The 27415-nt window shown below is 35.8% G+C and overlaps 1 protein-coding gene across 1 annotated transcript in view; it reads left to right on the top strand.

Moving 5' to 3' along the window:
* Positions 1-26032, top strand: part of MYBPC3 (myosin binding protein C3) — a 62585-nt gene extending 36553 nt beyond the window's left edge. The window contains exons 23-35 of the mRNA XM_042790885.1: positions 279-438; positions 1523-1627; positions 5094-5282; positions 7327-7461; positions 8667-8834; positions 10179-10267; positions 15056-15251; positions 19800-19939; positions 20689-20848; positions 21400-21536; positions 24079-24265; positions 25369-25411; positions 25930-26032. Of these exons, the coding sequence (XP_042646819.1) occupies positions 279-438; positions 1523-1627; positions 5094-5282; positions 7327-7461; positions 8667-8834; positions 10179-10267; positions 15056-15251; positions 19800-19939; positions 20689-20848; positions 21400-21536; positions 24079-24265; positions 25369-25379 (1677 nt within the window). The 3' untranslated portion in view covers positions 25380-25411; positions 25930-26032. The remainder of the gene's footprint in view (positions 1-278; positions 439-1522; positions 1628-5093; positions 5283-7326; positions 7462-8666; positions 8835-10178; positions 10268-15055; positions 15252-19799; positions 19940-20688; positions 20849-21399; positions 21537-24078; positions 24266-25368; positions 25412-25929) is intronic.
* The last annotated feature ends 1383 nt before the right edge of the window (positions 26033-27415 follow it).

Below are 27415 nucleotides of genomic sequence, written 5' to 3' on the forward strand. Positions count from 1 at the left end.
ACTTCTTTGAAATGTCACTGGGTATGTGTAACTAGCAACAAACCTTAACAACCTACAAACTTTCAGAACCAATTTTCCCAAATGTTATCTACATGAGCCACTTAGTCTGTATTTTCTCTCTTCTACATACAAATAAAACTTGAAAAACTTTACAGCTTTTCAATAATTTTTATAATATTCAATGACTTGAAGATTTTTACCAGCTTACATACAGGCTTATCAGGCCGTCCCTGGCACAAACATACAACGACTTTACATGTTATTTTCACTGCCCACAGCTTCTGTTTGAATCTGAAGGCAGAGTTCGTGTGGAGATGCATGAAGACCACTGTGTCTTCATCATTGAAGGAGCAGAAAAGGAGGACGAGGGAGTATACAGAGTTATAGTTAAGAATCCAGTGGGAGAAGATAAGGCTGATATCACAGTCAAAGTTATTGGTAAGTGAAGGAGCGAAGCAACCAGACCATCAAAGCATCCTGAGGTCACTGAATCTCACTCTTCTCTAAGACTGAGGCAAGTTCTGACGTTAGGTTTAGAAAAACAGAAAAGGATCATAAAGGCAGGAATGCTACCAGCCACAAAATTTGTCAGAGTATTTTTCATAGCTAGTTGCCTTCCATGTGAAAAGGTAAGAGAACAACTCCCAGTAGAAATCCATGTATTTCCTTTTTATACATTTCCAGTTTCAGATGATCCTATAATTTTATAGATGACATTCCATTCTGAGGGAGGTATATGTCTCATACTTGTCTGAGACAAAAAAACCTTCTTGTTATTTTGTTGTGGTTTATGTTTTTAAGCAAAAATTACTTCATTCTACAAGTAGTAAGTGGTTAATGGACTAAAGAGACATAATATATTTGATATAAGATAAACAGACTGACACTATGAGTCACAGAAGATTTCAGGGGAATATGATTTTGAAGCAGGAACTTTTATAAAATTTTTCATAATATTTAACTTGTTTATACCCAGCGACACATATGACAAAAGGTCAGGTTATAAGCAAACTTAGAAATGATAAAAAAAAACTACTTTTACCTACAGTATTAAAGTTTAGAATTCACTGATTAGTTGAATACTGAGTCTCTTTTCATCTTTTATAAATCTTAAATCAGTATATTTACTACAAATGTCTCCCAAATAACAAAATATGTGAAACATGCAGCCATTGTGTTCTATATAAAGTTTATTCTAGAGAAAATAGGAAACCCTGGAGCAAGCCTCTTCTTATAGAACAGAATTACCTTGTTACCTTATATTTTTGCAAAAAGTTGATTATGTCTGGGAAGACCAAGGGAGCTGAATAACCAATGCTATTTAAAGGAAAACCAACCTAACATAGAAACAAAGGGCAGGATTCACTTCAGGCTAAGATAATACATTCTTGATTGCACCTACTGTTGCTATCTGACAAAGCTGTATCAATACAATACAGAAAAAATGTTAAAGAAAAATATTTAATCGACTTTAATACAGAAATTGAAACAGCAACAACTCTCATTATCACACTTTCTGCAGATGTTCCTGACCCCCCAGAAGCTCCCAAGATCAGCAACATTGGAGAAGATTGCTGTACTGTGCAGTGGCAACCCCCTAAATATGATGGTGGGCAGCCTGTACTTGGTAAGAAGTGCTAAAATACAAAGTCCCCAGCAGCCTTGCCTGTATTTTTTGCAGCTCCTTTAAAATGGCACAGAAGGGTTCTCTATGTTTGCTCGCTCTAAGAAGGCTGACCTTCAGAAACTTCCTACTCTAATATATCAAACCTTCAAACTGGTCTAGATTCTGGCCCTTCAATTCTAAGGAGAGAGTGCCCCCTACCCATGCTCCTAGCATCAGAGAAATATTTCAGTGAGTAAATCACCAAAGCACAAGAAAGTGATGCCAAAAATACTTAAAGCTCAACATTCTCATTCAAAACTGAAATTGTACGTCAGTATACAGGCCTTTGGAATTACCTAGGAATACTAAAACAGAACTGTGGCTACCTCAGTCATCAGCTCCAGTCATCTGCAATCTCAAGCACTCATGCAATACACGTTTATTTTAGAAAACTACTTCATAATTCTACTTCGTATACAACCACACACCATGGATCACAAGACACTTTTCAATCATTTTAATGTCCTTAAAATCTCTACTAAAAACTAGAGGACAAACTTGTCATGTGATGCAGGAAATGAGCAGAAGCTATCAAGAGTATCACTGATACCATTTTAAGTTCTCTGTAAAGCATGGCGGGGTTTAGATAAAACTCCCTTTGATGCTCAGAAGTAAAAGAAAACAATGCACAGTATCGGTCAATTTTAAGAAAAAATTCCTCTTGACTCCAAATATAGCAGTTTGTTTAATAAAGATCACTGGAGTTTGAGTTTCTTTTAAAAAATATATACTGAAAGCAATACAGATTCCCATGGGAATACCAGGGCTAGAAATGGACTCAGATTCTTTTAATCCCCTGCATAATATCTGGAAGAGGGAGTTTATATTTGCTTTTGGATAGCTGGACTTCATTTACTTCCACAAGAATAGTGTAACCTCATTTAATTTAACAGAAGTTATCTGTGTAGGAATAAACAAGATACTACTGGGCCAGTCCTTCATGGTTTAATCTGTTCTGTCAGGAAGCAAGCAAGGAGTTAACGATTTAAACTGTTATGTGCAAAGTTATATACCAATAGCAGTCTCATTACCACACCTCACACACACACTATGCAATGCCCCTGACTTGATTTTGTAGAGTTTTCAGGACACATATTTTGGACTGTTATTTGTTTTGTTTTCACTGCCAAAGGAATGATTTTGTTAATGTTGCACTAACAGCCCTTTGCACTACATGAGGAGGTTTCTTCAGTTAGCACAGGACTGTACTACTAATTGAGCTAGAATAAAACACCTGAAGGGGAAAAAAAAAAAAAACAGCAAAAAAACCCCAAGATCCAGAACTATCCATTCAAGCAAAGCTTTAAAAGTAAGTTAAAAAGGCAGGGGGAAAAGACATATGCATTCTTATCTGTCTCCATATTGTTACTGATGGTATTGTAGGCAGTCTACTACAGTCTTTATTAGCTACATCCAACAGATATAGAAAAGAAATTCACACTCCATCTTTACTGTTACGCAAACATTTCATGGTGTCTCATGTACTTTTTATATTACTAAAGCAGTATCTTTATCTATCATACATTCTGTGCATTTGGAGAAATAATCTGCTTTACCAAATGTCACCAATGGTACCAGTATTGTCTTTTTACTTTTTTTTTTTTTTTTCCTTAAGTTGAAATTTGGTATGCCACAGTGAAGAAGTGTCTCAGTTCTGACAGGAAACTTTGCATATCTAAAATGTAACAAAACCAGAAACTGGGTTGCTGAAACTTCTCTCACTCTCATAGACCCTGGGGAAGAGAGAAAAAAGCAGGAACACGTCAAAGGAACCATAGGTTCTTTGCTGACAGCATTTAACCCTGTTTAAAAGCTACTGAAAACAACATGCTAAGAGTAACTTTATACATTAGAAGTGATGACACAACCGGTCAGCTCAAAGGTACTTCCAGCACTCATTTCCCCAAACATTCTGTACTCCTCTTGCAATTCCATGTAAACAGGAAAGGCGGCGGCTGCAGTATGTCTGTGCCTATAAAATGTCAGTAAACGTGCCTGCTGTACTCCTTCTCCCTTTAGATGCTGTAAGTGCGAATCGTACCTCCCAGGTACACCAAAGGGACATCTGCGTGTTCAATAGCCAAAATCTTTGCAAGCAGCAGGGACTGAATCACTGACCTACACAGTTCAATTCCTAAATCTTTACAATGTGTTTGCTATAGACTTCGCTATAGCTGACCACTGTTACAGACATATTGTTTATAGACTGTGGGTAGAAAAAGATATCCAAAACATATGAATACATGGTATGTGTAAATCACCATTATTATTTGATAATGGTGACTATTCTCATTATTCACTCCACTGTTAAAAGATGAACAGCTTTCCAAACAAAGTCTGTTTAAAAGAAGTCTACATGCATCACATCCAGGCATACCATCTGCAACACAGAGAAGCAGCATCCTCCATATTAGGGATTAAGAAACACAGATTCCATTCCCGGTTCTGGGAAATGTGAAGTTTATCTTTTAAGGTGATAACCCAGCCAGACTTAATCATTGTGAAAACCAGCACGGTAGTGTGGGAAAGGCTGTGGATGTTGAGGGAGATGTACTAAAGACTTGGATTCTGAGCACACAGACACCTAAACTATACTACAGATTTATCCTGCAGTGCATCCAGTTCTCTTGGTTCTCTGTAATCACACAGGTTCCCTTTCCTTCCCAAGGGAATCAGAGCAAGAAAATTGCTATGTGGCCAGGATTCACTCCACTATAGGGCTGAAGCAGAGATGGGATCTGCACTGCCTGGGAAGCACTGTGCAATTCCACCACTTAGCAATGGACAGAAAGATCTAACATCAGTTCTTTGATAAATCATTTACCAAAAAAAAAAAAAAAAAAAGAAGTGTCAAACTGTTCTTCCAACTATTTTTTTTTGCTTTGGGATTTATGCTGTTAATCAAGATTAGTGAATTGAAACAGAATCTAAGAAACAAATTTATTTTTTAACTCTGTATCTCATCTTACACATCTCAAAGCAATTTTTTCTTCACTGAAAGGGCTTTCTGTTGAACTGCCATGTCTCATGCATTTCTCTGCCATTAGGAGCAGATGATCGCATTCTCACCAGAAATAATTTACCATTTAAACCAGCTCTGATAGTATCTCTATTTTGCATACATCTAAATACCTTAATGGAAGCATATAGCATTCAAAATGTGCTTAAGCCTAATACCAATCATAGAAAATTCTAAATAATTTCTACCTTGAGAAGTATAATTGTTCAGGTAAAAATGTCAGCTAGAAGGGAAGTAATACAAAATAAAATGGCAGGAAAATACCAAAGCTTCATGCAATTCAGTTATGCAATAATTCTGAATCACACTTACTTCTTTTGTGCCACTGGAAAAAAAAAAAAAAATTTCTTTTTTCCTGTGAGATGATAATTTGCAGTTCTTTCACATCATAAGAGCTATCCTTTCCAGGCTATATTTTAGAGAGAAAGAAGAAGAAGAGCTATCGATGGATGAGACTGAACTTTGACCTTTTAAAAGAGTTAACCTATGAAGCCAAGCGAATGATTGAAGGAGTAGTTTATGAGATGCGGATCTATGCTGTGAATTCTATTGGCATGTCCCGGCCAAGCCCTGCCTCGCAACCCTTCATGCCAATTGGTGAGTTTTAGCACACTCTATATTATTTCCAGAACAAAAAATCAAGAGAGGACTATTTTCACCTCTTCTCTTCAACTGCCCTTATGACCAGAAATAATGTGTTAGGAAAGAGGCTATCGGCAGTCTTTGTATTCTATATTTAATCAACCTTTTCCTTTGCAATCTTCCTCTGTCTCTCATTCCCCTTCCTGAGAAGTGCAGAGGTTCCAATTTCATGAAATTGCTGATGAATTTTTAGTTGCTATAATTAGAAGTGTGAGTGTCAAGCTGGATCTGGAAAGGAGGAGAACTAATTGACAGAAATCTCCCTGTCCCTCTCAGCTTCCACGATTCCCTTATAGGTGCAGCTATCACAGTATCTCACCCAGTACTCCCTTAATCCTGGCCCTCTCCACAGCTAAAAGGATAGCTGATTAAGAAAATATTTGAGGAACGATTTCCTATAAATAATCCTTCCCAACACAGCAGTGCAGTGTCTCCTGCACTCCCTGAGGAAGGAGCAAACTAAAGGAGTCAACTAAAGAAGTCCTCAGGAAGCTGTCCTGCTAAAAGCCTTAAAAGGAAGACCCACAAAAATACAAACAGCTGGCGACTGAAATGACTAGAGTTGCTAAATCTACAAGTATCAGCAAAGGGGGACAGCCTGCTGAAAGAGATAATATAAAAGAAGATGATGCAGTGAAGGGGTCAGAAAGAAAGGACAAACTTCATTCTGGATTTCAAACACACAACAACTGGTCTGCAACTAAAGAGGACCAACGAAAACCATCAAGCAGAGCTCCTGAAAAAAAAGGTCCAAAGTTTTCATGGGATAGGCAGAGTTTTACTTGATTAAGGATAAAGTTCACACTTACCGCTTCAGAGAAGAGGTTTGGGGTCTTGATCGTGTACTGTGTGGTTGTGTATGCTCCCAACTGCCTTTGCCTCCTGTGTGCTGTTCAGTCATTATTGCCATTTGAATATGAAAAATTTTGACACAGCTACAGAAAGGAAACTGGGTGATATTTTTTAATTTTATTTCTTTTTTAAGCAATAACTTTGGGAACCAAGATCAATTTCAATCAGTTGTACAATTTATAAGCCTCTATTTAACCTAATTTATATATGAAATATTTCTAACGTGAAATGTGTTATGTATACTCAAAAGATGTTCAGTTTAATACAAACACACAGAGTATGACAAACATACATTTCTAACATGATTGCTTTTACTCCATGTATACTAAATTTTATGTCCAGCACTCTAAATGTTATTTTGAAAAAGTTATCTTTCCGTTTGCTTTTTGGAATCGATGATTTCACAGTAGCATTTGTGTGTATATGGGATTCTCTAGTAAGGGTTCTTCTTGATCATTTTTTAATTAGTAGATAACAGCCATGCTTAAGAGGACTGAATTTAGCTAGCGGTCTTTCTGAAGTATGGATTTAAAAAGAACCGTGACACTCCTGTTCTGAAAAGATATGAAATAGCTATATCTAACTGAAGTGAAAATTTTTCAGCCCCAAAATATTTTTCTCAGGCATGTCTCTATAATAAATGCACAAATCAGAACTGGTGTTTCTGTAAATATGCAGTCATAACTTTTGGTCATTTTCTCCACTGTTAGAGGAAAATATGTGAAGTCAAATTTAGCCACCAATAAATTTGGTCCTCTGGCTATGTGAATTTTGTCTACTTACAATCAAGGTGTAGAGTACAGCATATAAGTTGTATATATTTTTATTTCTAAACTTTTTTGCAGGCTTCTGCTGGCAATTTGACTTCCTTATACAGCTCTTATTTTTTCATTGGCTTTTACTCATAAGGGAGCACATGTAAATAGGATCTACTACCTTAGCCTCTTGTTCCTTTATTATAGAATCTAATGCTGCACTTCTACTGAAGTATTAGGTGTTACATTTTACAACTGAGCTTCAGCTAAATTTATTTTATTAAACTAGAGAGTGGTATATAATTCAGCTGCTAATCACTCCTTCTATAGCCTTTGAATTGTCACAGTTATATTGCTATTTCTCAGAATTACTTCTACATATTACCTTACAGCTCCTCCAAGTGAACCAACCCACTTTACAGTGGAAGATGTTTCTGACAGCACTGTTGCCTTGAAGTGGAGACCCCCCGAGCGGATTGGAGCCGGGGGATTAGATGGTTATATTGTGGAATACTGCAAAGATGGATGTAAGTAAACATCAGTACTAGGCAGCACCAACCTAGCATTGTTAAAATACTATGACTGTGATAGCTTCACTGCAATATCCCAATAAATTAACCATATCCAGAATCATTAAATTTGAACTCTAATCTACAATTAACATCCTTGCCGACCATCACCCAGACTTACCGCAACATGACTGTAAAACCATGAAAGTCACATCAACTCTAAAGTTTATGATGATTGTGAAGATGGTGTTAATACAGAAAAGTACTACCAAAATACCCATACTGTTCTACAGACATGACTATACTTTTGTAGTATTCAAAACTGTGTACTCCTTAAAACCAATATAACATAACTGTAACAACATCAGTCAAACTTTCAAGTAACTGTTACCTTACCTTATTTAATACCTGTGGCATGATAATAAAGAGTACAACTGCATCATATCTACAACATTCAATTTACTGTGATGCTACAACCTAACATTTAGGTCATAAAAAGCAAACAACAAATTTATAATCACTTCAATCATTAAATTTTCTCTGACACTAACCTCAATTGCCATATAAGCTAAACTAGGGTTATTACAGGGTATAATTTATCCAGAAATAATTTATAGTCTTTAATGAGATATCATCATGGAATTACCAGAATCTCTGTGTCATCATCGCAGAAGAATGATTTTATCAGTTGCACTTCTGTGTCATTTAAGGAATCCCTAAGAATTCTGTTCCAGAGTGTCAATAGAGAAGTTAATAATCAATTCCAACAGTTATATGCTCTATTATTTTCAGCATGTGTGGCTCTCAACAATCCATTTGGACACCCACAGGAGATACACTTATTCTAAGGAAAAATTAAATTAAGGATTCACTTTCTTGCTAAAAATACTTCCAAAATTCTCTCCCCCTGCCTCTTGCTAATGAAAATAAACAGAGAAGCCCCACAGCTCTAAGCTCTATAAAACAGAATGCCAAGGGAACTACTCAAAGATGATTCTCTTATCCTTAGGTATTCTGAATTTAAAAAGTATATACATTCCATAACTCCACGTGTAAACAACATCTTCCAGATCCAGAGGTCTTTTTCCCGCTTAGTTTATTCCCATTTAAGTGTGGTATTGCCTGTTAAATTCATTTCACCCTAACACAAATTTACTTTCAATTGTAGACAAGGCATTAGTTTTTGGAAATATTATTTCAATATGCAAATCCTGTACTTGCAGCTACAGAATGGATTCCAGCTCTTCCTGGCCTGACTGAGCGTACATCTGTGCTGATTAAAGACCTGGTCACAGGGGACAAACTTCATTTCCGTATCAAAGCTATAAACTTGGCTGGTGAAAGTGGAGCTGCAATAATCAAAGAGCCCATTACTGTTCAAGAGATCCTGCGTGAGTATTTAGACTGAATAAATCTTATTCATCTATTTCCTCTGGTCCAAATTCTAATCATATACATATGCAGAAAAATTCTGGGACTGACAAGCCTGTGCTGCCTTCTGAGAATAACACCCAAACAACTTTGACTAAGTGCCCAATATCTTCTGATTCCAAGAACATTACTATACTGTCCAGGTCTTAGATTTCTAAAGAACAGCTCTTAAAACAAAATCCTACTTCTTACTTTCAAAATATGGTTATTTTACATCTTGTAATGGCACTGTCAGCACTTAAGAGACACATTTTTAAATATTTAGGTCTCTACTGGAAAAGCTTTTATGTTACTACAAAATGACTACGCTGGCTATGGCAAGAGATCTCTTTAAATAAAAGCAGTTATCTGTACTAGATTGTCCTAGGTTATTAATTAACACTCTGTATTACCCAACAGCAGTAGATTATAACTCATTTGACTGGAGTCTAAAAGATATCAAGAGCTGCTAATAGTGGATTCCTCAACCCTGACTCACACGAAGTGTCTGCCAGAGTCTCACTGACAGTAAAATAACTCTGTAAATGAAATGAAGTTGTAATGCACCTCAAAATCAAATGGACATGAAGACAGATACTCTAGCGGTACATTAAGAAATTCTTTCCGTAAATGGCTAGGAAAAGAATAAGGAATACATGGAGAACATAGAAAGCTTTCCAGTAAGGTAGAGGGAAGCAGGGGCTTGATGAAAAAACATGCACTAAGGTCCTCTCTCTGTCAGTGAAAAGTAAGCTGCTACAATGAGACTCCACTCCTTCCATCCCAAAGAACTGTAACTGAATGACTGTGGAAAGGTGAAGGAAATCCATTGATTGCTCTACTTTCTGAGTAAGTCCATAAATATCTCCAAATGGCAACTTGCAAGGAGCTTCAATATCAATATAGCAATAATCAGAGTCTATAATCACTCTTGTACTCCAACACACCCTTTGTCCCATCCCTTCTACTGAACCTATCAAGTTCTCTAAAGAAACAAAGTCTGCATAGAAGGTTCTTATCCAATGGAGGTCACCCAAAACTGGTATTTCAGATGCAACAGTTTCACAAATCTTGCTGTCATTGAAATGACATCCGTTGTAAATATACAACAGATTCGCTACTAAATTTGTATCCAGTAGTCAAATACATTTGAATGTACGCAGAGAATTATCTACTCCCTAACTGTATGAACAGTATTTGCACAATTTTCTTATGCTTACAAGTATCCAAGCCTCTCCTCTTTGGTATTTTGTTCCATTTGTGCTATAAGCAATATTTCAAACTACCAAAAGCTTTGTATTTAATATTCTAATGCTTAACTGCAGAGCGTCCCAAAATCTGGTTGCCACGCCATCTCAGACAGACTCTGGTGAAGAAAGTGGGCGAGACAATCAATATTGTGATCCCTTTTCAGGTATGTATTGGTTTCTATTTTCTCATGGTTATTTATTATTACTTACCTAAAGTAGTTTCTCTTTTGCAAGTTCCCATCGCATCACTGCTTAAGCAGTATTACATAAAGTATGACTGATGATTTAAAAAATCCTCTCAAACATTAAAAGGAAAAAAACAAAACAAAACAAAACAAAACAACCCCCACTCTTTCAGTCACAATTTGTTTACAGTAAGATTCTTCTATAATCCCTCCTTTTGGGGAAGAAGAATAAGTAAGGACTGTAAGTAACTGCAAGCCCATTATTGCTTATTTACCATAGGATTCATCTTAAAGAGACGATACACAAAAGCAGAAGAATTCAACCAACTGCTTTTCTTGAGCCAAGGTACATGATGCTATTTGGCAACTTCTTTACCAAAAGTGTTTATGTTCATTTCTGAAAGGCTGACCACAAAAATTATAGTTTGTACATAAGTAGAATATCACAATTGGACCTATATAGAATCTGTGAGTATACAAAGAATATCTTGGATATTAAGGTACGTGAGCTCAAGGTGTAAAAAACAGAGCATGCCAAGGATTATCAAGAGTGCATGCATGTAACTACAGATGCCACTATGGCATGCACAAAATTGCTAAAATCTACACACAGACTGACTTAACCAGTTACCCTGTCTTTGCATTTTCTACAGTTGTATAAGCAACTATAATGATTATTCGTGAAACACCACAGGGATTTTTTCAGGTGCAAGACTATAATATCAATACAGTGCAAGAATTAATGTGTGAAAGGAAGGTTTTCTGCAGAATCTGGCTCTAAAAGATGTATCTTCAGTAATATTATATATATAATTTAATCTAGTCATTTATAATTTGAAGAAACTAAAATTTCTCTGCTGTCCAGGGTTGACATTTATGAAAACGCAATCACCGTTATTAGCAAAGACTTTTAAAATTCTCCTGTAAAAGATGCTAGAGATGTGCAAAATATTTTTTCAGCAAGGGAGACATACATGACGTATATGCACACATTACCTTTATACTTCTGTTTGGGTAGTACCAGCAAGGGAAAAATAATAATCTGTACAATAACAAAAATCTATGTAAAATAAAATATGCATGTCTTTTGCCCTGTGGTTACTGGATTACATGAAAAGTTACATTTTGAGAAAGACGTGTCTAATCAGTAAACAGCTGCAAACCAATACACAGAGTAACTGCCCCGCATTGCATGCTCGCAATGCTTGGACATAATCACATACTTATTTTTTTCTTTCATGTTTCTTATCACCTAAATTGCTAAAATGGCCCCTTCGCTGAGGTCCAGCCACATGCAAAATTCAAGATTTTACATCTGATGTTTCTGAGTTATGTAAATCTAAAAAAAAAAAATTGCTGCTCTGATGTCTGAGTTGAAGAAAATCTGCACAAAATTGACAAACTATCCCATAAGCAGAGGAACTGATGTCTGACATTTTTTAGATTGGTGTCTTATGTCCCCTATATCACCATCCTCCCAACATAACCCACCTCTTTTGCTTAGAGCAGCCTCATTTCAATATTCCCAGATTTGCCAGTTCTTTGCCCTACTCTCCTAGGTGACACGCACTCAGTTCCCCAGGCCAAAGTACATGTAGGTGACTGACAGGTAAATCATCTGTCAGTATAAACTCTTGTCTCCTAAAAGGCAAGGCCAACAAAAAAAATCTAAAATCTATCCATCAACACAAAATTTTAGCCTGAAAACAAACCCAGAGGATTTTAATTCAAGAAGTATTTTCTGAGTGAATTAAATTTGTAGTAGTGTTGAATTGCATCTGTAGCTACAATTCTTAATACTGTAAAAGCTATTTAGAATATACAAAGCTGAGATTATTTCAAAAAAAGCAAAGCATAAAGAACATCTGACTTTACATTTTGAAAAAGTTTAATTCACTGACCACTTCTATTGGAGAAAAAGACTCTTGAGTATATATGATGGCAATCTTCAAATTACAAAAAGAATATAGGAGAAAATACATAAATACTGGAATTACTGTGAACCCTGAGCTAGGGAACACAAGGAGGCAGAATATTATCTAACTAAAGTGTAAGTCAGTGTCTTCTACTATTTACAGTTTCTGTGCAACCCTGCCAGTGACCTCTGTGGTCACTGCTGTGTCATTTAACACTGAAATTCTATTAAATACCTTGTCAAGGTATCCTGGGATAAATGCTATTTGCAAATCTATTCAAATTTTCAGATTAAAATGTACAGAGAAGAGCAAGTACAGTACTACTACTAACCCTTTTTCTGTTGAGTACATTAAGCAGGTGGGACATTCTGCTGAAAGGAAGGAAATCAACATATTCTTTTTTCGCAGTTAACTACACAGGCAGATGATTGAAGGGATATTATGTGCTATTAGTGGATAAAATTCACAGTATTACTAAGCAGTCTTCTTGCCCATCATATATGTGGGAATATAAACATCTAAAAGCATTTTAATTCATTCTTCCCTGGCAGTCAAGTACCCACTCTGTCACTCACTGTTCTCTCTCAGATTACCTATTACACATTGCAGAAATCCAATCCTCTGAGATACACATTAGGAACATGCTTTCTATCTGTTGATGCTTTTCACAGTCTATAAATATAAGAGTATATGAAAGCCAACACTCTGACCACTTGCAATCTTCCACTGACACTTTTTTGAGGTGCTGTGAGTGAACATAACTGATCAACCACACTAGAACACCAGCAGCAGCAAAGCTTGATTTATAGGCAGGATATTTCTTATGATAAAGATAATCCTATGGTTTCTCATGACCATTTTTGCCAAGATATTTAGGACAAGATGCTCAATTCCCCTCATTACGTAGTCCATCAAGAACTATTAAATCCTGTAATCAGTCTGAAAACCTAGCCAAGTATTTGTCTTGACAAATTAGAAATTTAAATAAAATTTTCATATAATGATACCATTTTAAGTAGATTGGTTTTATTTTGAAAGCAGTCCCCTAGCCAAAGTTTTCAAGCTGAATCCTTATATTTTAATATATATATATATATATATATATATATATATGGAAAGTAAAATACAGTCAATTCTTGTCAAGTCAAGTTTACCAATAAACAGACATGGATGGGGGCAGGGGGAAAACAAACAAAAAAACCCATACCCACCCAAAACACATCATTTCACTTGTTCAAGAATTTCTACTATGCCTTCCAGATGAAGGGAAGCCTCTACTGCATTTTTGTAAGGGTTCTATAAAATGAGACCAGGGTGAACATACACTAGAACTGGCCAAAATAATCTTGTATCTAATATTTCAGAACTACAGGCTTGAGGTGACTACAGTCTTTGGCAGAAAGCAGTAAGAAAACCAGTTACCAGATGGGGAAAATGGGAAATCAAAAAATATTGCTTATTCAAGGTTTATCATCATCCATGATGTAAAATCAATTACAATACATCTGATTACTTAGATGCTGGAGAAAAGAGCATCTATTAAATAATAGCAATTTCTAGATGTTTGAGAAGTCCTTTAAGTGTAATATTGAATGGATCTTGACCTGACTCATATAAAAGAAGAATTTTTTTCTAATACCACAGAAATAAATAAAATGACACTGCACAGACTTTCTGAGCAAATCCCAGGCAAACCTGAAACAAAGGTGTAATAAAAGCACAAAAATTTACTTCTATTCTGCCTATCTTTAGGCACCCAAAGCAAGAGTCTAAGTATTCTAATCTCCCTCTGTAGCCTAAGGAAAAAAGATACAGCCTTACAGAGTATGTTCCAGGCACCCCATGAATTCAGGAGCCTTCCAGAGGTCCCTTCTCTGCTGTTTCCTAGAGGTGGAGGGCAGTATGTGTCCCAGTTTCAGTGCCTTGGACTTCAGTTCCAGGGCAGCCTAAGCAGATCTGACTGCTGGCTCAGATGGTCTCACTTTCCCTCCCTACCCATTTGAGCTGCTCCTGGCATTCAGCTAGCCCTGTGCTGCACTGTTTCACCATGTTGATCTGGCAGAAACCTAAAATAACCCCCACCAAGTTATCTTCTGCTAGACTGACTATAAAAACAGTAATAAATATGATATGGCCCATTCCTGATTTCTTGGGATCCATGGTTTGGAGCTGCACTGTGGAAGTAGTACTTAAACAACTTTTGAAGAACTAAATATTACCCACCAGTTTTCTCGGAAATAGCTGAATGACAGTGATGTAAGCCACAATTTCACAACATCATCTTCCATGGGTGTAGCAACACCAACTGCTTAGGTTGACAGTCACCAAAACAATTTTTGCAATGCAATTACACAGTCAGTTTCACATCCCAAGACTTCAGGATTATAACAATTTTTTGAAAGATCTTAAAAATGCCTGGGGATAGAGAATTAAATATTTTAAGAAAGGGAGGAGAAGGGTTGAAAAAGCTAATAAACTCCTCAGATATAAAAGACTTCTGTTACTTAATAATAATCAGAGTGAGCCAGGTCAACTGTTGGCTTCACAGATGCCTGGGAAAAATTACCAGGTCAGCATAAGTATACTTTTTTCTGGATTTGTTCTCAATATAATTTCAGTCTCTTCTCTAAATATAATTAAGTGGCATTCTCAGGGCACTGTGCCACTAAACTGCACAGATGTGAGCAAATACTTGTCTGCAAGAAAACAGAAATTGGGAAGAATTTAGAGAGTTTACTATCTCAAGTCTGCATATTAAATTAGGTTTCTGGACTTACAGATCGCTAAAAAACAGAAAATTGAAAATCTATTGTAGCCTAAAAAAAAAAAAAATCCTTTTGTTTCTCTTCAGGGTAAACCAAGACCCAAAATAATTTGGATGAAAGATGGTCAAACTCTAGACTCCAAAGATGTGGGAATTCGGAACAGCAACACGGACACAATCCTTTTCATCAGAAAGGCAGAACTTCATCACTCGGGAGCATATGAAGTCACTCTTCAGATAGAAAACATGACTGATAAAGTTGTAATAACAATGCAAATCATAGGTAAGAACCTGACATCAAAATTAAGCATATCTTACAAAACAAAACAGTGGCCATACTGAGGTAATCCGAAGATCCGAGTACCTCAGAATCCCTTCTCTGTCAATGGTTGATAGCAGATGACTAGGACAAAGTTCAGAACAGGGCTAGCATGTCACTTTATTTTCTTAGTATATTTTCCCAGTTTGAAATTATCTGTGTCCTACAGACTTTTGGAGGGAGAGCTATTATCTGTGTGTCCCATAGCTCTTGAGATATTTTTTTATAGCATGACTTTATGCAGTTTTTTAATCCAGTTCTAGATTCAGAATGCAAACATATTTTTGTAAGGAATTTCAGTTTAAGTTCACATACAACTATGTATTTTGTTTGGTTTGAATCTCTCTCCTGATAATCTCATTTGATGTCCATACAGTTTTGTATCGAAAAAAACATGAATAATCATTTATTCACCTTTTCCATGTTATTCATTATTTTATAGCCTTCAGTCATACTCTCCACAGTTAAACTTGATCAAACTTCAGAGACTTTATTTATTTTCAAAAAGATGTCATTCCATATCTTTGATTGTCTTTATCACCCTTCTTTCTACCACTTCAAGACTGATAGAAAGTATCTGAGAGTTCTGATGTTCTTGGGAATACCCATATTGTCCTCAAGGAAGGAAATATGAATCCTAGAAGGGATATACTCATGGTCTTCTTCAGCAGATAAGGACAGTGAAGATAAAATCACAGCACTAATAGACATCTACTGTTCTGAGAATTAGAAATGACAACAAGACACAGTCCTGTGAATTTGGAAAATTCACATTTAGTGCCTTACTCTGTGTCAAGAGTGTCTAGTTAGCTTGAGGCTTAGTGGAAGCTTATCCTCTATTATACAATTTCTAGTCGCTTTTCTAGTGTCATTTTAAAGGAATGCACTGCCAAAGTTTCAGTAACTTCCCTTGGGATTATATCAGATATATTCTGAAATCTTGCCTACTTGGATTTCATTAATGTTCAGCCAGAGATCTTCTATTTCTCCTCATTCCAGCTCTATGTAACATTCCTGATAATTATTTTTATTTCTCTTTCCCCACACTTCCACACTGCCATCTCAAATTTCCACCAATGTATCAACATACTTTTAGAATATGTATCTTGGCACAAGAATACCATTTAAACATAACTCCTAATGCTTTGGAATTAAAGTTATAATGTTGACTGTATTCTGCTGAAGGTTTTATAAAATAATGTTGGCAGAATATGTATGTAGTGGTGCCAACAGCAAACAAGAAAGGCATAACGAATTGGAGCAAATATGTCTTAATACCAGCAGCTGCCTCTGCTCAAGAGGATGGCTGCAGTTCTGCAACAGCAAAATAAGTAAATGGCAGATAAAACAAAGTAATCCCAAGGGATTTGGGTAAAGGGAAGGGGTGCACCCTACACACCTACATACTTTTCTGAAACTGGTTAGTGACTCTAGATTCTAGCACATAGCTCTTACAGCACAGTACCAAGTATCTCCCACTCACTTGCCTTACTACACTACCAAACCTTATTACCAAAACAATTGCTGCAGTTTACTCAAGAGACCTACAAAATATGGACTTTTACTACAAGAATACAGTATATTTCAAAAATTTATAGGAAGGTCTTAGATAATGAAAATATCTCCAATTTCTGAAAAATATGGGTCCCACAACTTCTTCTCCCCCTCTACATGAGTCAATAAATGGTGCTTTCCATTATGCTTTCTATTAACCAAAGCAAACCTCAGTTCCATATTTTTTTTAAACTATAATTATTTATTGTTTTCATTATTTCTTATTTGAAAATGTAACTTATAATTTATTTGTGAAAGATAATTCACAGTTTATCTCTTCTTCCATTCTAAAAAATTCAGTAATATGCAAAAATCCTCAGATGAGCTCATGGTGAAGGTAGCAGAATATTTCCCCAGAAGATAAATTCCCACTCTAACAGAGTGTCCTACAAAGGAAAATAATTTGCTACAGATGCATCACTAGCATTAACTTTTCCCATCCTCTATTCACCAGTTAGAGATGTACCAGTTAGTACTAAGAAAGGAATATTCCACAATTCTAAAAAGGACTATTGAATATATATTCTTTCAGATTGCGTTATCCCATCAAATCTCAAAGATCAAGAATATAAAGATCCATTTAGCAAATTTATCCACCTCTACCTTTTGTCAGATTGTCCTTTACAAAGCCTTACAAATATTGAGGCTTTCAGTACACTCTCTTTCTTTATTCCACTTATACCACTATGGTTATATGTAATAATTTATTAAAAATTAAAAATTAATTATTTAACATATCATTGAGTTGCTAGCATATTATTCTACCAGCAGGTTAAGACTTAACGTGTTTCTCTGTTAATAAAGTCATACTCTGAAATTGTTCCCCCTCCAAAATCATATCTATACGTATGTAAATAAATACATGCATAAGAATGTCTTAAATATATATATACACACACATTCCTGAAGTTTATCTTTTCCAACCTATTACTGAATTAATGGATGACCTGACATCCCATTATTTTTAGTTTTGAAAAGAGGTTCTCAGATAAATGCTTTTAGATAACAAGGAGCAATAAGGCACAGGCTTCAAAATCTATCTGTCCAGTAAGGCGTCGCCAAAAAGTGTTCTTTTTCCTTTCATTGCACCTAAGACTGTATTTTTCTTTCATTTATCAATCTCTTCCTATAGTATTTAAACCAACTACCATCACTAAGATCGCCACAGTTTTTGACAAAGTGTTGTGTAAGCATGCCTTTAAAACAAAAAACAACTCTTGTGTAAATATAATGGTAGGTAAGCACACAGGAAGAACACTTGTAAAACTAGGCAGGTACTGTGGAGGGTTATAACAGTAGGTAGACTTGAAAATAATTAACAAATTGCTAAACATCACAACATCTGTCTACTATTAGATTATAATACACTTATTCAGGGCTTGTTGAGTTTTGCCCACTGAGACTGTTGCAGTTTTCATACCCACACAGGTATTCATACGTAGTATCCAGAATTCTTCTCTTCAACTCAGAATAGATTAATTGCTTTCTGTATAATGAAGATATACATCTAGAAATAAATCTAGATTTTTTCTTTTAAGTTGTGATTCAAGATAACAACAAATACATTTCCACATCTTCATAAGCAATGTTGTTCATTTGACAACACATTACATTTCCCTACTTCAGAAACAGGGAAGAAAAAGAAAGAAGGCTTTATCTGAAGTCGGTAGCTGTTGAGAAACACAGAAGATGGCAGCTTTTTTCTCTGAAATGTTAGGGTAAGAGAGGAAAAGGGCAATAAAGGGAATGAGAGCAATGCATTCCATATTCCTTATGAAACCTCATGCAGAGTTCAGCAATTTGAAGGAGGACAAAAAGGGTTAAAAGCTAATTATACAGCAGTCTTTGATTCCAACATATACCAGTGAAAAGAGAATTAGCACATTATGCTTTGACACAGAAAGTCACAGTTTCCCCAATAACAGTCTTATTACTGGTTTGCATATCCTTCTTTAAGGAATTAAGCAATAAGCAATCTATAATTACATTCCATTGTGCTTTGCTCAGCTCAAACCTACATCCATCAGATACTACTTTCTTCACTTTTCTGTCTTAGCTATAAACAGGAGAGACGATTTCCAATTTTCTATCTAGAATGATCCCGAGCTATTCTTCACTCAATCACAAAACCATCTACCCAGGCCTAATGATTATCTCCCCAACAGACCCTGTAACTGTGAGCAACAATCTAAAATATCAAAAAGGGGAACTAGTATCTTCAAATCAAAACAGACGGGAATATTACTTAATAAATCAAATTTAAATGTTACAGTACTTGACTAAGCAACACTGGGATAAATATGAATGATCCTTAAAAGAAGGAAAAAAGAAAATTAATATAATTTTATAATATATATTCTTCTATATATTTCCAGGTATCTTAAAATGGACATAGACTTCTGTACCTCTTTGCAAGTTTGATCTTTTTCTAGTTATTACAGAGAAATGTCACTAGTGGGCAAGCCAACAAGAACAGAGACAACAGGAGAGAGAGACAAGTATATTCCCAAATGGCCAGCCTTCCTTAGCTGAGAGAAATATATACCCAGTTGCCTTTGTTTGTATTACTCTCAGTGTACATACATGTCGGAGAAATTGGACTGAGGTTACAAAGCAAGTAATAAAACTGTAGTAGAGTTAATCACCCCATCCAAACACCACACGCTTCTTATTCTTACTGTAAGGAAGAGTTTGTCTGGTTCCTATGTTACTAATTTTACTGTATTGTCTACTCCTCAGTAGGCTTCAGGCCTCTCAAAGTGTATAAAGAGGATATCTGAAAATTTCCCAACTTTCCTGTTTACAGCTTCAACTTCACATAAATGAAGTATATTTCTACGAAACAATTATAGATTGCTATCAAGTTCTATTTTTTCCCTGCATGGGAGGAAATTACAAAGCTCTTAGATCTCAAACTAAAAGCTAAGTTGTTTTTTTTTTTTCATGTCTCCTCTACAGACAAGCCTGGTCCTCCTCAGAATATAAAGCTTGTAGATGTTTGGGGATTTAATGCAGCCCTGGAGTGGGCACCTCCACAAGATGATGGCAATGCACAGATCTTGGGCTACACAGTCCAGAAAGCTGACAAAAAGACAATGGTAAGAAATTGCGCTGAGTCAGTGACTTTATTTTCAACTACTACCTACCCTGGGAATAGAGGGACTCAAGGCAAACAGCTGAATTCATGACTCAGTTGTGTGTCCAAGGTGTCCTATGGCATATTGGAGGCAGTTAAACATTGAAGAATAGAATCTAAAAAGAACAAAAAGGCTAAGTATAGAACTGTATAAAATGCTCAGTAGAAAATGTAGAAAGAGAGACCTAGCCTGTCCTGTCTCTGGTGGTGACTCAAGTGGAATTTTATTTTTTATTTGGAATTACATTTTTCATGAATGCAGGGCAAAACTGAAGGGGAGGGAGGAAGAGTTAGACTTGAACTCAGATGCTGGGCATACCAGAGAGAGGTATGTATGCCAGTCAAACTGGAAAACATCTTTCTCATGGAAGTCCCCATCAAGTAGTCATGTTCTGAGGACACATCCTGTATCAGGTTCCCCAGATATAAGAAGGGCTAAAATGTAAAGAGTTTTTGGTGTGTACTTTTTTTTTTTTTTTCCCCCCTCAAAATGCAAGTATTCATGCATGTATCAGAACAACCAGAAAATAAAAGTAAGAAAATAGATCAGTTGATCTTCATGGGAAGCAACATAATGTTCATTTCACAGGCTGGTGTTAAATATCTGTCTACATGTCTTTTCCTTGTAGCAAGAAGGATCTCTCCATATCAAAACTAGCACCATGTCTGACCTCTCATAACATCTTTCTAAACAGTATAGTCTTGTTACAGGAATGGTATACTGTTTTTGATCACTATCGTCGCACAAACTGTGTAGTGTCAGACCTGATTATGGGAAATGAGTATTTTTTTCGAATCTTCAGTGAAAATTTGTGTGGATTGAGTGAAACTGCTGCAACCACCAAAAACCCTGCCTATATCCAAAAAACAGGTAACATTCTTCAAAACAAAGATCACAAAAGCCACTAAGTAACCAGAAGTAATACACTGGTAAATGCAGTATTACTAGATGCACCACTAGAGATATTTTCAGTACTTAATAACTAGCACTTATAAAGTATTTTAGCATCAAGAGCCCTTATCTGTGCAGACTTCCTGTACTAACATGAACATCTGTTAAAAAGTATTTAATCACAGTCTTCCTCAACTATATTATTTTAAGAAAATAATACAACTGGGGGGTTACATTTACATTCTAGGGTTAAAAGTTTAAATGTCTGTGGTGAAGACTTCCCCTGCAGACATATGGCTTTCATATTTTTAACAGAAGCTGAAAGCCCGTGACTGGCAGGGCCTTTAACTAAAGCATTAAACATGAGATGTGTTTTAGAGCAAAGTGAATTTAAAGATGTGTTATATCATAAATGCCATAGCTTCTAAGCTTCTCTAAATCATACAAGCAAATTAAATGACAAATACATTGTATACAAGTCAACAGAACTGAAAACACAGTTCTTACTATTTTGTTTCTTTGAATTGCAGGCACCACTTATAAGCCACCTCGTTACAAAGAACATGACTTCTCCGAACCTCCTAAATTCACTCACCCTTTAGTAAACCGCTCTGTGATTGGAGGATACAACACCACACTCAGCTGTGCTGTACGAGGAATCCCCAAGGTAGAGGTTACATCAACTGTCATTCATACTGTTGCAACAAGCCAAGACGCTGCCGTAGAATTCAGGCCAGTTCAATGTGACTGGTGTGTAACATGACTATACTAAGAAAAAGTAAAGGTCACCCAATTATCTCCCACCTCACTCCTAACTGATGCTTAACCAGAACACACAGTGCAAGCGTTTGTGTGGTGGTGCACAGAATCAGTGGGGCAGTACGGTAAAGGAGACAGAGGAAAGGACAGTCATCACCCATGGTAACACCACGCCACTGAAAATGTACCATGTGTACATAAAATCTACTCACTGAAGAAGGTAGACAACAAAAAAATCATCTTCTCACAATGCGTATTTTGTTCTCTTCAGTCTTTCAAGAACACAACAGCTAATGTAATATACGGTTCCATTAACCTAGATGATACATAAGAACAGCAGTTGTTCTGTTATGTCAATACATCCACATAACTTTTTGAGAGTCTGTTATTCCGCAAAATTAACTAGAATAAGACCTGATGTCATATGTGAAGTTTGGGGGCTTTTTTTTTTTTTTTGTTAATTTCAGGAATATTTTCTCACTCTAAATATATTTGTTGAAGTTTCTTCAAAGAGTACAAGAAGGATGTACTTCACTGTTAGTCAGGAACAAGCACTAAAAACTGTATCAGCTAGGAGCTAAATTTAGGTTTCTCAAAAAAGAGAAATAGGCTTTTTGTCTGCAGTGAAGGAATTTACCATATTATGACATAATCTTGTCATAAATTTAAATTAGTACAATCACAAAAAATGCAGTACCCTTCTCCCTTCCCCTTCTGCCTGCTTATTTCCAGCTCCTCTCCCTTCCTCATGCCTGCACAAGGATCCAATAGCTACACAGCAAAACATGTAAGATAATTGCTCGAAGTTCATATTAACTCAAAAAAAAAAGTTTTAATGCAATAATTTGTTGCAGTTCACTAGATGAAGGAGGTCCAGACAAAATTCAAATATAAAAAGGAAGTATGCCCATGTAAATAGCTGCAAAAGAACATTATAGTAGAAGTACCAGAAACTGTAGGCAAAATCCATCATCCAGTAGCTGCCTCAGCTTAGACTCATAACGAAATGATAGTGTTAGTAATGATATTCCCTCTTGGTTAACTGTCCTTTTTGTGCATCTGTATCCACTTAATTCAGTTTCCATGTTTTTAAGACAATTCTAAGACATTGTATTTTACAGCTGTTAAATACAGTAGTTGCAGGCTTTTGAATATGAGCATGCTAGCTCTTCCTTCCACATTAGCCTGAAGGACACATATAGCCCTCATCCTTCAGTACACATCATACTTTTAAAGCAGCTTATCCAGATACATTTCTGTACTTGCATTGCCCAAATTAACCTTAACAAAAGGTTCTGTAACTACTGCAGAACTCTGCAACAGGTCTTTTTCACAGAGAGTAGCTTATATTTATAGTTTTACAGTTCTGAATAACTACAGATTATCAAGCATTCCTCAGATACGATCTGTACGACATTAAAAAGTTACCACTTCAAGCAGAGCCAATATTCGTGCCCTTGTATCAGTGTTGAAATAAAAGACATGTATCAAGGAAGATAAAGAAGGTATAGAAAAGAAGCAAAAAATTTTGAGGCAGGAAAAAACCCAGGTGATATCTTTAAAGAAAATTAAGCATGGGAACTGGGTTGCACTGAATTGGGTATCACAGATTAAAGACAGAAGTGTTTAAGTAGATTTGAATGCACTGTACAAAACAATGCAGTAGGGTTTTTTTTATGGGTGAAGAAATAGAAGACATTAATTTTGAGAGAAAAACACATAAATGCAGATCTTGGCCTCCTACTCTTTCAAGCCTATTTCTTCACTATATGTACTAACAAGCTTGAAATAAACAAAACCTGTTTGCTTTATATCATATTTTTAATTTTCAAAATTTCAGTTATAAAAATTAAAGGCCCATTTTCAGGTACCGGAAACAAAACACAGTGGCTTGAATCGGTACAGAGACAACTATTTTGTCACTCTGCAAAGGCCAACAGGAACTTTATTTTGAAATTGCTGAAGTCACTGAAGATATGCTCAGTGGTTTGGAAAATCCTTTCCCAGCCCAAATTCTGGCATCCCAAGTTGGCCACCCAACACCCATGGACCATTATGACACTTCTGCTCTAATCATGTGTGCTGTTTAATTCCCCTTCTGTGAGATACTTGAAGCATTCCAAAATATTTTAATAAGCACAATTGAATAACTCCTGAATGAATGTTTAGCCAGTTTATAGGGTTTTTTAAAGAACTGTGATAAAATAGGGTACAGACCTACATTCTCTACATGCTATCTGAGTGTTAAAAAAAAATACTGAACATTTGGATTATTAGTTTCATGAGTGTGTACTGAATGAGGAGAGACTCTTTCAAAAATTAACACTGCTGTCTAATATATAGCCCTCATAATGCATAAACCTTTGATGACTAAATTAAAGCTGTAAGATCAGTCATCAGTCTTCCATTTTCTACCTTCTATTGTAAAATTCTTCTTTTGTGTTCTTCAGCCAAAGATATTCTGGTACAAAAACAAGATGGATCTCTCTGGGGATGCCAAATACCGCATGTTCAGTAAACAGGGTGTGTTGACCCTGGAGATCCGGAAACCCACTCCATTTGACAGCGGCTGTTACACCTGTAAAGCTGTTAATGAGTGTGGTGAAGCTGAAATAGAGTGCAGACTGGACGTCAGAGGTAATCAGATTAATTTTATGGATAACACTGATATTGCAATGAAGAAAGCTAAAAAAAATAAAAATAAAATCATAATTCCCCTTTACCTAGCCCTGACTTCTTTGGTGGTATATAAAAAGGTTTGCTGATTACACACACCAGCAACATTGTGTTCTTCACTCTAAACTGTCATGACAGAATTAGATTACTTGCTAGGTAATACAGGTCTGAAGGTGGACAGTGCTTCTGACTTTATATTTCTAGAGAAGATACTTATCACTGGAATCAGGATCTATCTACAGACACTGCATTGTGGATAATTTTATTATCCTTTGTGCCATACTCTGCAATTGAAAGTTTTCAATTAAGTCATTAGACATCTGTAAAAGGTAATGCATGCTACATCATAAGCATTTTTCAAACACTGATTATTTTGTTTGTCAAAAGGCCAGGAAAAAAAAAAGTCCCATGTTTGTAACACAGTAAGAAATGCAGACTAAATATTTTTTGTAAAGCTGCTAGTAATGTATCTATTTGCCAATTTGAATCTATATAGCACCACTTTAAATGCTCACCAAAAGCAGAAAAAGCTGTGAAAGTGACCTACATCACAGCCACTGACAGAGATCCATCTTCAGCACAGCATGCTTGAAGGTATTTCTACACAGCATGGAGTTCAATATTTTACTCAGTGCTAAGTCAGGAATGTGTACACAGTACACCTTGCAGTGCTGGGCACCGACATCCTCACTGGGGTCTCAGCAGCAAGCAATTTAGCTGCATTAGTAAGATGATGAACTTGGACAGAGAACTCTGAAGTGTCTGGCTAATCTGTGCAGTAGCTTATTAAGACATGCTATTTTCTGTTCACTGGCTAGCTCAAGTATTTCTGTTCAGTGCCATACTGTACAGTCTAGATGTGGCTCAAAGCTTAATATTATGAATCTTATTAATTAGTATCATTAATCTTATGAAACTTGCTTTAGGAACATCAAATCTCCTTGAAATCATCAGATAAAGGCAACTACCATAAAGCTTCTATATTTCACCTTCAGCACTAAGTCTCAATTTAAAATTAGCATCCTTTAAAGTCTGATATCTTTATTTTTTTTTTCATTCTACAGCACCTCAATAAAACTCTGAATCTCAGTTCATCTGCAAGTCAAGGTATGAATCAAAATAATTCAGCTGGATAAAGGCATGATGGCTGTTCAGTTAGATATAAGATTAAAGAGTTGTTAGATATTCATGTTACAGACTTTATGAAATTTTTGTTGGCGGCAGATGTGTGTGCTTGTTTTGATTTGTTTGGTTTTTCAATAATCATACTAAGATCGCATTCCTGCAAGGTAATTTATTTGGTTTACTTTAAAGTCAGGATTTCATGGGTCTCAACCTTTAACATGCTATTCCAGTGTAAAAATCTGTAAGAATAACAGAAAACTTTGTTGACTTTTTTTCTTATCTCACAACAAGCACACCCTTTAGGAGACCTATTTATTAATATAGAGCTAACTAGTATCAGTAATCTGTGTGCATTACTTTAACCAAGCAAGCAGAGTTAAAATTACAATGCATCTAGAAGTGTAATGTACATTTTAGAATTTTAAAAACATGAAATAGCTATAATAAACTATCAGGTAATGAATTTGACAATAATTCCTTCTCCCCATTCTCTGTCTCAGCATTGGAATGGAACTTGAGAAGAAGAAAATTGAAGTTAATGAAGGATAATGTCAGTAACATGTAGGAGTCCTGCTCATCTTAAAAGTCATTTAAGATATGTGTACTAGAAGGTGGCAGTGTATTGTAGTGTCCTGCTTACTCAGCATATTTTCAGACAATATTTCCTCTTTTCATATATCTGTTTTAGTTACATTGACCCCCCATTTCCATGTGAAGAAATTCAGGGAAATCAAGCTAAATCTTTCCCCCTATTATATACATAAAATGTGTACAAAAAAAAAAAAACAAATATTGCAGTTATGTGCAAACCCAGTCTATTCCTAATGTCTGAAATGACCATAAATTCCCCACTTCTATGGTTCTCTCCATTTTCTCTTCTCAGAATTCTGACATTCTTCATAAGAAACAAGTAGCTCAAAATAATGAAACACTAAGAAGTTATTTGCAATATTTAATCACCTCTCATTACACTGAACTCTGCACAATTGAAAGTAACTTTCATTCCTACTGGTTTTACTGCCAGTGCTTGAAATACCCACTTCTGTGCTCTTGAGTAGATCTTTGCAGAACCACATCCAAAACACACCATTTGGGAATCTCTGGGTAAAGCTACTGTTCTGCTTTATATAGAAAATAGTTTCTCTGATAATTACTCACTACTGGTTTTCTAGCTTTTTAAAAGACACCAGCATAAAATTCCAGTTATTAGATGTTTCTGCAACCAATCATAGACATCATACTAATCTAGAGAGATAATTTTGTACACCAGATGAAACAGCCAAAGAGGTAGTGAGGCAGATGATTTGCATGTAAATAAAAAATTTCAAAACAAAAAGCTTGTGATGAATGCAATAAACTTACTATCATCAAATATTACTTGAGGCTTTTGAAAGTCTATGAATGGTATGTATGTATTTTTGGAAATAATTTTGTGTAATCAAATGACACTATAGCATTTCTGTCTTCTCACCTACTAGTTTGAATAGTATTTGGGGTGAGGGCTTTTTTTGGACCTGTGGTAGTTGTTAGTAGTTTCTCACTGGAAAGAACTTTTCCATGATCACCATGCAAGAGAAGGTGAGAAGATGAAATTAACCCGGGAAGCATTGTCTTTTGGAGGAATCAACACAAAGGAACTGAAGTAACACTACTCCCCTGCCTCCAACATGACAGTTGAGATGGAAAAGTGTGTCTGACACAGCATGTTAATTGTACTAAACAAGCAAATGCATCTTCATAATAAAACCACTTGTGATAATGAAATGTGTGTTTTGATTATTTTATTATGGTATCAGAACAAAGAAGTGTATTCTTCTAAAACCAAAGTCAGCTTATCCGTGGTTAACCTTTGTCTGTTGCACACTGTTACTATTCAATAAGTAAATAAAAAACAATGGAAAATATGCAAACAAGTTTACATTGCTTTGTACTTTTGTTTTCTGAGCAAGATTATTTTTTAAAAAGTACCACACATAAAAGTCAGTG

Source organism: Tyto alba, unplaced genomic scaffold, assembly GCF_018691265.1.
Source record: "Tyto alba isolate M040663 unplaced genomic scaffold, T.alba_DEE_v4.0 Super-Scaffold_18, whole genome shotgun sequence".
In the NCBI taxonomy this organism is placed as follows: domain Eukaryota; kingdom Metazoa; phylum Chordata; class Aves; order Strigiformes; family Tytonidae; genus Tyto; species Tyto alba.